Source organism: Borostomias antarcticus, assembly GCF_949987555.1.
Source record: "Borostomias antarcticus genome assembly, chromosome: 10".
NCBI classification, from domain to species: domain Eukaryota; kingdom Metazoa; phylum Chordata; class Actinopteri; order Stomiiformes; family Stomiidae; genus Borostomias; species Borostomias antarcticus.
The window spans coordinates 3,090,654-3,103,133 of record NC_140243.1 but is presented as its reverse complement, the minus strand read 5'-3'; the positions used below and the strand labels follow the sequence as shown (position 1 = coordinate 3,103,133).

General features: G+C 44.8%; 1 protein-coding gene and 1 pseudogene across 2 annotated transcripts in view; both read left to right on the top strand.

Annotated features, from left to right (window-relative positions):
• The first annotated feature begins 985 nt into the window (after positions 1 to 985).
• On the top strand, positions 986 to 1,844 carry LOC311313981 (myeloid-associated differentiation marker homolog; annotated as a pseudogene). Its single transcript has one exon. The product of its transcript is annotated as a myeloid-associated differentiation marker homolog (transcript).
• Positions 1,845 to 11,464: 9,620 nt separating this feature from the next.
• The window catches only part of scp2b (sterol carrier protein 2b), a gene marked incomplete at both ends in the record, with an annotated part of 4,143 nt that continues 3,127 nt past the window's right edge, over positions 11,465 to 12,480 (top strand). Inside the window, 3 exon segments of the mRNA XM_084443866.1 lie at positions 11,465 to 11,522; positions 11,978 to 12,127; positions 12,293 to 12,372. Of these exon segments, the coding sequence (XP_084299992.1) occupies positions 11,465 to 11,522; positions 11,978 to 12,127; positions 12,293 to 12,372 (288 nt within the window).

Sequence of the window (12,480 nt, the reverse complement as noted above, 5' to 3'; positions counted from 1 at the left end):
AAGATAGGTCTTGTCACCTGGACACATCAGTTCCAATGCTTCCAATGCTAATCCAGCACACTAAGAGCGGGATAGCCAGTTAGCTCATGAGCTCATGGTATAAATGACCTATAGTGAATCTTTACCAGTTAACGTAACAGCAGCAAAACATAAAGACACTAGAGGGCGCCAGAGCCGAAAAAAACAGGAATTCCCCCATTCTGTCTAATAGACTTTCTGTTTCCTTGTTACAGTATGAACCTTAACAGGCCTCACACTGGTGCTGCTCCCTCTTGAGCCTGTACTGTGTTCTTCATATAGGCCTTTGCCACACATTCTACTGCACTGTTCAGTAGTCTGCCCAACTGCTGCATGTTTGAGTTGTCGTTTACTGTATTGCTGGCATCCCAAAAACTATTTCCGCGCAATTGGAGAATAAATTATGGTATCACATTCCCAATGTGAGGTTGTAGTCTGAAGGAAGGAACAAAGGCATGTTGATGTATTTTAGGTGTTTATCTATCTTATATTGACTGCAAGAACTCCATTTGTACTTTCATAGAGTATCATCAAAACCAGTTTAAAAAAACAAAATAAAAGCCTTTAATAAAGCAAACACAAGTGATAAAAGAAAGACCACTGTCCCGATAAAAGAAAGACCACTGGCATGTTTCAAACAACCCTAGTCAGAATAACTAACGAGGCGTGGAGACTCATGGATGAGGCCCAGCCGGTAGGCCGAAGAAAGGGTAAACATACGCATTCACTTTCAATTTGAGTCTCGTGATTTCCCATAAAACAGAGTCCCTTTCTCTCCTTCATCCCCTCTACAGACCCCTGGTCCAGGACGGCACAAGAAGCACCCGCCCAAAACCCAGACGCCCCTCCGGAACAACCGCACCTACAGGAAGTTGTCCGTGCCGCGGAACTTTGCCGGGACTACAACTCCCAGAGACTATAAATCCCCCCCTTCCCTCCATTGCCCTTGACTGTGAACTGAGCCGCCATGCCGCTGGTACTGCTGCCCCCCTCCCAGCTGCTGTGGGTCCGGGTGGCGGCACTGGCGTTCGCCTGCGTGTCCTTCAGCCTGGTCGCCCACGGGGCGGGGCTCCCCCAGGAGGGCGTTGCCGACTGGTGCGTCTTCTGCTGGGCCGCCAGCTTCGCCGGCACCGTGCTGGTCCTCCTGACCGAGCAGCTGGGCCTCCAGGCCCGCGTCCCCTTCTCCTGGGCCAACCTCCCCGTCACACTGGCCGGCTACGCCGCCGCGCTCTGCCTCTCCGCCTCCGTCGTCTTCCCCGTCTACTTCCTGCGGGGCGGAGGGACGGCGGCGAGCGGGGAGGCGCGAGGCTACCGCGTCGCCGCCGCCGTCTTCTCCTGCCTGGCGGCTGCGGCCTACTTGGTGGAGGTGAGCCTGTCGAGGGCGAAGCCCGGGGAGGAGGCGGGTTACATGGCCACGGAGCCGGGCCTCCTCAAGGTGTGCCAGACGTCCGTGGCGTGCCTCATCTTCGTGCTGGTCAGCGAGCCCGTGTCGTACGACGGCCACGCGGCGCTCAAGTGGTGCATGCTGGTCTACTGCGTCTGCTTCATCCTGTCGGCCGCCGTGGTGGTCCTCTGCGTGGGCGAGTGCACCGGCTGCCTCCCGTTCCCCTTCCCCAGCTTCCTGTCCACCTACGGCCTGCTGGGGGCGCTCATGTACCTGACGGCCACCGTCATCTGGCCCGTCTTCCAGTTCCACAAGCGCTACCTGGGCGGCGGCCAGAGACCCCCCCCGGCTTGTGGCCGTGTCGGTGCTCACCGCCCTCAACTTCCTGCTCTATCTGGCCGACCTGGCGTACTCAGCCAGACTGGTGTTTGTTAGGGTGTGATAGAGGAGAGGAGAGGAGAGGAGAGGAGAGGAGAGGAGAGGAGAGGAGAGGAGAGGAGAGGAGAGGAGAGGAGAGGAGAGGAGAGGAGAGGAGAGGAGAGGAGAGGATGAATGTAATATCAGTGCGTCAAAGGGAGGAGATGTCATGGCGTGAGGAGGGAGGAAGGGGTACACAGGGATTCAGAGATGCCATTCACAGCGCACAAGCACGTTGAGGGAATTGAAGAGCACCATCAGTTCCCAGTATCTTCTGAGGATGGGACGGGTGGTAAACCAGCGTGATGAACAGCAAAACCAGACATGTGAGGTCAAAGTTCAAAGACAGTTGAAATAGACAAAGGTCAAAGACTATTTAAATGCTGGAATAAGGGTTGGCTGTTCCTACTGATTAATAGTCCGTAACCCAAAGTGAAACATTTTCAATAAATGTAGATACATGTGGAATATTTTCTATGGTGTACTTTCTTAATGCTATTGGAATGAACATTAAATATGAAAAACAAATGTGTTGTGTTGTACAATACTGGCATTAAGGCATAACGCAACGCAGTTCTATATCCAGTTACGCCACTAGGTGGCACTCTAAGTTCAGACTATTGGTTGTTCCACATTGTGAGTAATGATAGAATATAATACAGAAAGTGAAGTGAAAATGTACCGCGAAAATGATGGTGAATAAACCATGCTAGCAGCTCATGTTGTTTTCTGTTTTCCTGCCTACATTACACCAGCCAACTCTACACAATGCTTTTCTAACATGTCGTCTAGAGTTTTATCTGTACAACAGATCAGGTTTGGTGCATTTTCGGAGTGTTCTGCTTCTGATAAATCTGTGTACTTGCTTTCTAAAAGCTCTCTACATCGATCAAACTAGAGTTGATGAGCAGGAATACACACAGGACACAGGGATTCAGTACTTTAGAACATGAACAAGATATTTCATATTGCAACAGTTCATATGTGAAGGGTTATGGTGCGTTCGTTTGTGGTCGGAGGTGGCAAGTCGCAAGTGGCAAAATACCTACCTCCGACCTGTGTGCATTCGAGGTATATACCATTATATCACAGTTACCTAGTTATATCTAGTGCATTCGAGCAACTGGGGGCTGAGAAACATATCCGAATTTGCGACGAGGAAGTGCGAGTTCATGCGTTTATTTTATAATTCAGTAGCAAGTCGCAATTTGCCACCTCCCAGTTATAAACGAACGCACCACCAGGTCAGAAAGCGCATTGTGTTGCCTCTATGTATGAAGTGCGCTATACAAATAAAGTTTGATTTGATTTGATTTAGGTTAATTGGAATGAACATTGAATCAAGATGACAGAAACAGGGTTGTTTTCCATCCATGTTTTTTGAAGGGGATAAAAGGTCTTCAGTGCATGAGATCTGAATAGGTTACGGCTAAAATGTATTTAAAAAGTAGGAATATATCAACCCAAAATACTGAAATGAGTGATAATTTGACCGAGACAAACACCACTTTTAGTCTTTGATGATTATTATTTTATCATAGTCTGTCACAAGTTAAAAGTCCATTGTGAACTCTTATCTGGCCTACATACAGTACAATAAAGAACTATACAACGTCACCAAGTGCTGACTCATATCAGGAAATGCAGGAGAACTTTTATGTTGCCCCATCAAAGTGACATCAGACCCAAAACTTTTCCCCCTCCTGACATGTTAGAAGGGGGGATATTGTCCTTCTTTCAGTGCCTGCAGGCAGAACTACAGTAGAGAGTAGCTCATTAATTGATCATCACAAGAGAGAGTCGTGATCGTGTGCGGCTAAAGATTCCCCAGGCAGAGCTGGTTGATGCTGCTAGGGAAAGGGATGTCTGGGGCCCCCTGCTGGAGCTGCTGCCTCCGCGACCCGACCCTGGATAAGCAGATGAGATGATGATGATGATGATGAAGAGAGAGTCGTCCTGCTCATTTTCTGAGTGACGTCAAATACACCTTTGATACCAAGGATGAATACTTGCTTCTATGACATACCTGTATAAATGACCTATAGTAAATCTTTACCATGTATGTAAACTTCACCTTTAGCATATAGAGCTACAGCGTACATACCTGGAGTGGACAGTCAGGGGTTGAAGTTCATCTCATGTTTACCAGCTGTACCAATGTTGCTGATACTGTAGCTGTGTTATGACAGAGCTCCAGTACTGTTTCTACTGTAACTTTTAATGTTTTGTTGTAATTTGTGTGTTTATCTCCAGAGAAAGCTGGGTCTGAGTCAGCAGAAAGTCCAGCAGAGAGTCCAGGAGAGAGAGAAGGAGCTGAAGGAGGTCCAGCAGGCTGTGGAGTCTCTCCAGGTCAGCATCAGGATGTCAGCTACTCTAGCTATGGTGGAGGGAGATACCTGGCCTCGTGAGACCATCCTGAACTCACCAGCTCTCTTTCAGTTTTCCTCCACAGATCAGGATGGTGTTATGAGGCTAGGAGATACCTGTAGGACAGTTATAACTGTCACATTCAGGATTATTGGTTTCACTTGAACTCTTTCTTTCTTTCTTTCTTTCTTTCTTTCTTTCTTTCTTTCTTTGTCCAGCGCTCTGGTCAGGCAGCTGAGCAGGACAGTGAGAGGATCTTCACTGAGCTGATCTGCTCCATTGAGAGAAGGCGCTCTGAGGTGAAGGAGCTGATCAGAGCCCAGCAGAGGGCAGCAGTGAGTCAGGCTGAAGGAGTGGTGGAGAGACTGGAGAAGGAGATAGCTGAGCTGAGGAGGAGAGACGCGGAGCTGGAGCAGCTCTCACACACAGAAGACCACATCCACTTCCTCCAGGTACAGTAGCTGGACTCTCCTGGTACCTGACATGTGAACATCACCTTGTTTGGTCTATTGATTAGGCAGAATATTCTGTACACTTGGTATGTGTTTCTGTTTATTTCCTATCTCTCTCTTTCTCTCTCTCTCTCTCTCTCTCTCTCTCTCTCTCTCCAGAGTTACCAGTCTGTTTCCAGTCCCAGTGTATCTTCAGACCTCCCCAGCGTCTCTGTTCCTTCTCTTCAGTTCTTCAGTGATGTGACTAAGGCTGTCTCTGAGCTGAGAGAGAAACTAGAGGACGTGATCAAGGGAGAGTGGTCCAGCATCTCCTTCACAGGTGTGTTGGAAGAGTTTTGAGAAAATTATTCTGTAAAAATATCACTAAAGTACGGAGAGCAACAAGTGATCCTGTCTCGTCCAATAAGAAACAATTTGACCAGAAGAAAGATTTGGGGTTCACAATGAAACACATTGAACACATCTCTGTATACTGTCTACTTGGCTTTAAAATTGATTGTGTGTGTGTGTGTGTGTGTGTGTGTGTGTGTGTGTGTGTGTGTGTGTGTGTGTCTGAAGTCTCTTTAGTGGGTGTGTTGTCTCCTCCAGAGCCCAGGACCAGAGCACATTTCTTACATTGTGAGTGTGTGAAGTCTGCACCTCTCTCTGTTGAATGATAAATCAACAATACCAGCTTTAAGGGGGTCAGATGAACGGTTATGTTATTAACTCTGATCTGGTTTCTGCTCTGTTCCCAGATTCCTGTCCGCTCACTCTGGACCCAAACACAGCAAACACATCCCTCTCTCTGTCTGGGGAGAACAGGAAGGTGACACGTTCAGAGCAGATCCAGTCATATCCTGACCATCCAGACAGATTCACCTACTGGCCCCAGGTGCTGTGTAGAGAGGCTCTGGGCGCTGTTACTGGGAGGTGGAATGGAGAGGTGTTGATGTTATCATAGTAGTCTCATATAAAGACATCAGCAGAACATACTACTCCTCCTTGTTTGGTTTCAATAACAAGTCCTGGGGGCGAATTCACTAAAGGATTGCGCAGCTTTTCCTGACGCAAAGCCTGTGCAAATAAGTCAAAAATTATGTTTGCTATTCACAAAGCCCTCGCAAAGGGTGAAATACGGTGTTAACTGCGTTGCGTTCGTCATTGCGTTTCTCTGCGCCGGTGTTATTAGCTCATATTTAAATTAGGTAATATGGGCGGAGAATGTTCCCCTTTCTATGCAAATGAACATTATTGCAAAACCCGCCCAATTCACAAAGATCGGCGCTAATTGCCTCACGCAGTTAAAGTGAAATTAATACCGTTTTCAGAAACGTGGTGGTATTTAAGCGCAAGGGGTGTGTCGCGGCCAGCCGTCCACTGATCATGGCAGCAGTGATTGTTGCGAGGCGAATTCGGCATCGCAATGCCAGGCATGTTGTTCGTGAGAGAATATTTAGAAGAAGGTCACTTTTTGATTTAACACTAGAACCACAGCGGTACATGTTTGGACACCAGAGCGCGCAGCTCTTCAGCCAACTGGAGGATGAAGTCGCGTCTGGGGAGGCTGTTGACTATGCGTCTCTCCACCCGTCCCCAGCGAGTCCAAGCTCCCCCAATGAATAATACTCATTTATAATAGCCTACATAGCACGAAACTGTGCGAATAATAGTCTATACGCGAAACTGCGCATTCCCTATAGCTGTTCATTGAACGGCTGGGGGCCGATATAGGTATAAATAAATAAAAACATAGCCTACACAATATTTTGTTTATTTGAATGGTCTTGAAAATATTTTGCTTTTGTATCATAGCTGACGGCAGGTATCATCTTCAGCCATGGATGATGACTCCCGTGCGTAATCCTTCCAACGTTGGAGAGGCGGCATACAACCGGGCTCACATCAGGACGCGCGGTGTGATTGAGTGCACATTTGGAATCCTGAAAAGCCGTTTAGATGCCTAGATCGTACCGGTGGGGCAATGTTATACACTCCCCCAAAAGTATGCCAGATCATCGTGCTGCAACTTGCATAACAGAAAATGACAATTTTTCCTTTGTTCGTCTTTTCAAATCATTCCACCTCCGTTTGCAGTCTTCCGCGTTTACACACACAAATGGCACTGACTGCTTGTGAAATTAAACCCCAAATCTGATTTTTGGCTGTAGCCGTCATATTTTTGGTGGAAAGCTGTGAGACATGCTTTTGAACCTCGTCCGTGAGGACTTCAAGTTCGCTGTCTGAAAATCGTATTTTTCTCTTTCTGTCTGCCATCGTCCAATGATATGCATACGAGTTGTTTGCGCTGCATGCGCAGTATTTATAGTCATTTCCTATATCAGCAGCAAATTGCACTCAGCCGCAAACACCGGCGGAATGGGCGTGTTTGCGCTGGGATATTATTAGCGCAATGTCTTTAGTGAATAGGTTTTTAAAACGGAGCACATAGCGGGCGCAACTGACGCGCAATATAATGGTGCAATTAGCGGGCGCAATTTGCTTTAGTGAATTCGCGTGTTTAAGGTGCTCTAGCGATGGTTACTGGTTCAGTCATAATAATGTTGTATGTTCTCCATGTTCATTATGACATCTATAAAGAGAGACTTCGCATTTATAATATGGAGCTGAGAAATGCACGGCAGACCTTCTCTTCTGACATCATCACCAAAAACCATAACAATGCGCGTGCTTTGTTTGCCACTGTTGATAGGCTGACAAACCCTCCTGTGTCAGTAGCCTCTGAACTTCTATCCACCAGGGCCTGCAATGAATTTGCCTCATTCTTCACTGACAAAATTCAGAAAATTAGACAAGCAGTTAGTGCCTCCATTCCAGGTACAGGACATGTGTCGTCACAGTGTCCACTTAAAATCAATACCATGACACAATTTATTCCGATCAACCATAAAACCCTGGGGGACACTATACAATATCTGAAATCCTCCACCTGTTGCCTTGATGTTCTTCCTACAGACTTCTTCAAAACTGTATCCAACTGCATGGCCTCTGATTTACTACAAATTGTAAACACATCTCTTCTTTCAGGTGTGTTCCCACATACCCTGAAAACTGCAGTCATCAAGCCACTCTTAAAAAAGAATAGTCTAGACAGCTCACAAATGAACAATTATAGGCCCATATCAAACCTCCCATTTCTAAGCAAAATAATTGAAAAGGTTGTTTTCCAACAACTGAATAACTTCCTGGCACTAAGTAATGGCTTTGATGTCTTCCAGTCAGGATTTCGACCACACCACAGCACCGAGACTGCTCTAATTAAGGTATTTAATGACATCCATTTAAACACAGATAATGGCAAGATCTCAGTCTTAGTATTACTGGATCTCAGCGCTGCGTTCGACACGGTAGACCACAACATACTACTAGGCCGACTGGAAAATTTGTTGGGAATTTCTGGTACAGTGTTAGATTGGTTTGAATCCTACTTAAAGGACAGGGATTATTTTGTGTCTATAGGCAATTACAAATCTGAGCTGACAAAAATGACCTGTGGAGTTCCCCAAGGCTCCATCCTGGGGCCTCTTCTGTTCAACATTTACATGCTCCCACTAACTCAAATTAGGGAAAACAACAAAATATGTTACCATAGCTATGCAGATGACACACAAATTTATATCACTATATCACCAGGAGACTATAATCCCATACAAGCGCTGAGTAAGTGCATTCAACAAATCAATGATTGTATGTGCCAGAACTTTCTCCAACTAAACAAAAATAAAACTGAAGTAATTGTCTTTGGAGCCAAAGAAGAACGATTAAAAGTCAGTGCTCAACTTCAATCAGTAATGCTAAAAACCACAAACGAAGCCAGAAATCTTGGTGTAGTCATGGACTCAGACCTGAATTTCAACAGCCACATTAAGTCAATTACAAAGTCAGCCTACTATCACCTGAAGAATATATCAAGGATCAAAGGATTTATGTCCCAGAAGGATTTGGAAAAACTTGTCCATGCGTTTATCTTCAGTAGACTCGACTACTGTAACGGCATGTATACAGGTCTCTCTAAAAAATCGATCAGACAGCTGCAGCTGATTCAGAACGCTGCTGCTCGAGTCCTCACTAAGACTAAGAAAGTGGAGCATATCACACCAGTACTAAGGTCTTTACACTGGCTTCCTGTCTGTCAAAGAATTGACTTTAAAATACTGCTGTTGGTTTATAAAGCACTGAATGGTCTAGGGCCAAAATATATTTCTGATCTGCTCATATGCTATGAACCATCCAGACCCCTCAGGTCGTCTGGCACAGGTCTGCTTCCTGTCCCCAGAGTTAAAACAAAACATGGAGAAGCAGCATTCAGTTTTTATGCTCCACATATCTGGAACAAACTTCCAGAAAACTGCAGGTCTGCTGCAACTCTTGGTTCTTTTAAAACAAGCCTGAAGACGTTTCTTTTTGCCACTGCTTTCTAAGAGGAGCTATGTTTATCAGTATACTGCACTGTAACTTTTATTCCTGTATTCTATTTGTCCTGCTTTTTGTTTAAATGTCTATAATGACTTGCTTTTTGTTTTAATGCTTTTAATTTGTCCTGCCTTTTGTTTTAAATGTCTATAATGTCTTGCTTTTTGTTTTAATGCTTTTAATGTCTCATGTAAAGCACCTTGAATTGCCCTGTGGCTGAAATGTGCTATATAAATAAACTTGCCTTGCCTTGCCTTGCCTTGCCTTGCCTTGCCTTGCCTTGCCTTGCCTTGCCTTGCCTTGCCTTGCCTTGCCTTGCCTTGCCTATATAAGTGTAGTCCAGTGGTGCCCACACTTTTTCAGCTTGGGAGCTACTTTTAAAATGACCAAGTCCAAATGATCTACCTACATTAAAAATGCTAAACATATTTATTTATATCAGGGGTATAACGGTACATGTATTCGTACCGTACCGTACGGTACAGGGCTTTCTGTACGGTACAGACGTGCCGAGTGAACCGAACGGAAGAACTAATTAAAAGCTAAAGTGAAGAGATGTGTTTTTAACTTTCTTTTAAAAGTATTTAGTCAGGTGGCATCCCTGATATCTATACTGTAGTTATTGGGTTCCATAGCTTGGGCCATGATTGACAAAGGCTGCACTCCCGATCTTCTTCCGACTGAACTTCTAAAAAACTAGCAGTGGATGATCACAGTGTTCTTAAAGGCACATAGTTGACAAGAGAGTTAGCAATTTATCTTGGTCCTCGCCCGTTAAGGAGGATGACCTTAAAATTACATGTCATTAAGCTGATGCTTTTGTCCAAAGCGACTTACAATAATTTAATTTTACATAGGAAAAGCCAATGTACTACTACTTGCAGAACTCACAAGTGCATCTCCTTTCTAAAACAAGTGACGAGAGCATAATCTAGTGCTGAAGGCAAAATGCAAGAATATCAAACTAAAAATACAACACAGTAGGTTCTTAGGAGGGAGGATCGTGACTGGTTTTCCAGTCTTTCTCTGTACTGTAGTTCTTTTTGGCCCCTTTGATGGCCTTTTTCAGGGAGTATCTGCTGCGCTTGTAGAGCTCTGAGTCGCCAGCAGTCCTCTACTTCATTGTTGTTCTGATGTTTTTATTCATCCAGGGTTTCTGGTTGGGGAACACCTTGGATGTCCTGGTGGGTATGCAGCTGTTAATGCCGTCCCTGATGTGGTTGATGGCAGATTGTGCACATCCATTCAGGGCCTCACACCAGATGTGGTTAGATCTGAGGGTGGGCGGAGCCATCTTCAGGCTTTGCTTGTAGGCTGGAAGTAGTAGGACAGAGGCGTGGTCTGACCTTCCGAAGGCCAGACATGGGAGTGTGTTGTGTGCCCCCTGGATGGTGGTGTAGAAGGCCAGACATGGAAGTGTGTTGTGTGCCCCCTGGATGGTGGTGTAGAAGGCCAGACATGGAAGTGTGTTGTGTGCCCCCTGGATGGTGGGGTAGAAGGCCAGACATGGAAGTGTGTTGTGTGCCCCCTGGATGGTGGGATAGAAGGCCAGACATGGAAGTGTGTTGTGTGCCCCCTGGATGGTGGTGTAGAAGGCCAGACATGGAAGTGTGTTGTGTGCCCCCTGGATGGTGGGGTAGCAGTGGTCCAGTGTTTTGGTCTTCCAAGTTGCACAGGACACATGCAGAAAATTAGGTCTTTGTTTAACAGACTCATAGAAAAGAGTATGTTTTCTTCTAGAAGTTAAATTAATTTTGAAGTCCTTAGTTGCTTCTGATCCTGATATGCTAACCGATATTAAAGCCTACAAAATAGCAACATCACCTCACCTAGTCTGGTGCCTTTCGCTTTGCATTTTAGATCCGGTGTTTTCCGCCAATGAAATTAGTTAGGAGCATTACAGTGGCTAACATTTTAAAATTCATATCAAATCAATGTTTCACTCCCAGATGTAAGTTTAAATTTCAATACTCAATCAACCATTTCTATAATATTCTCCAGCACATTTTCCACTGTCTGTTTAAAGGAGAATGCTCGTTTTTGACAACCTGGACCTTATTTACGGCATATTATAAGACGTTTTACTCACCGAGATAACTTTGGTGTAATTCAGAGGCCTGTAGAAGAAATTTAAAATCCAGCGCAAGTATATCCATGTAATGGCGTTCTTTTTTAGCTTCTAAAAAATCTATTTTCTGCCGCGAAACGGTTGTTTTCATCAATCTGTCTTTATGAATCGCTAGTTGTGCTTACATAGAGCGAGGGCTTGTTGTGGTTTTTCACATGCCTCTGTAATATGATCTTTAGAAACGTCTTTAGAAACGTCTTTAGAAACGTCTTTAGAAACGTCTTTAGAAACGTCTTTAGAAACGTCTTTAGAAACGAAATAGCTTCCCCACTTGCTCCAGCACGCATGCGCACAGCGCGCAAGGGTCAGCACCAGGGTCAAACAAGCATCGTGGGCCTGATAGGTAAAGGTAGACCTGGTCCTGTCGTTTAGAGGGCAGAGGCATGCACCTACACTCCATGGTGCAGCCGGGTAAAAAGTAAACTCTTATAACTCTTATTTGAAATGAATATAGATGATACTGATATATTTGATACTGATATGACTAATATGATCCTGATATATACTAATTTATACAGATATTGCCCATTCAATTTCAGTTCAATCCCTCATGAAATACAATATAAATACTGTTGCTGTGTGCTTTAAAAAAAATAATTTTCATAATGTCAGTAGGATACAGGAAATCGTTTTTTGAAATGCTCCCTATTATGAGGTCTCAAGGTTGGCAAGTATGAGCTTAGCTCATATAATAATAAAACAAAAGTCTGCTTCGCTTTCTTAAATTACCTCACAAATGATGTATTTGACGTTTAAACTGAACAGACCTCTGTTCACATGCACTGTGTCCCTAATTAGGCCCTCTTTTGTCCAGGCAGAATGGGGAGCAGTTTGTAAAAAAGATTGGAGGAGTTTTTGCCTTCAAGGTAAAAGATGGACCAAACGGAGATGAGGCAACCTGGTTTGTTGATGTGAAGAATGGCTCTGGCTGTGTTCACAATGACACAGGTGTGAACTGAAGAGGTGTGACTACAGGACCACATCGAATTGGAAAAAGCGACTGTACATCTCTTTATGACACACACAAAGAAAAAGATAACACGTTAATCAAGTATGATTGTGAAACATAAGCTAACATTGTCATTTATCCTCCTCCATGTTTGCCTGCTTCAGCTAACAAAGCAGACTGCACCATTGCTATGTCAGATGCTGATCTACTGGCTTTGATGACGGGGAAGATGAACCCACAGACAGTAAGTGTTAATCCACAGACAAATTCTAAGAGCAAAATCCAATTGCCTTGATCACGACTGGGGACTGGGCATGTTAAAGTAATTCTTACACTGCCCCTGATTTCACTT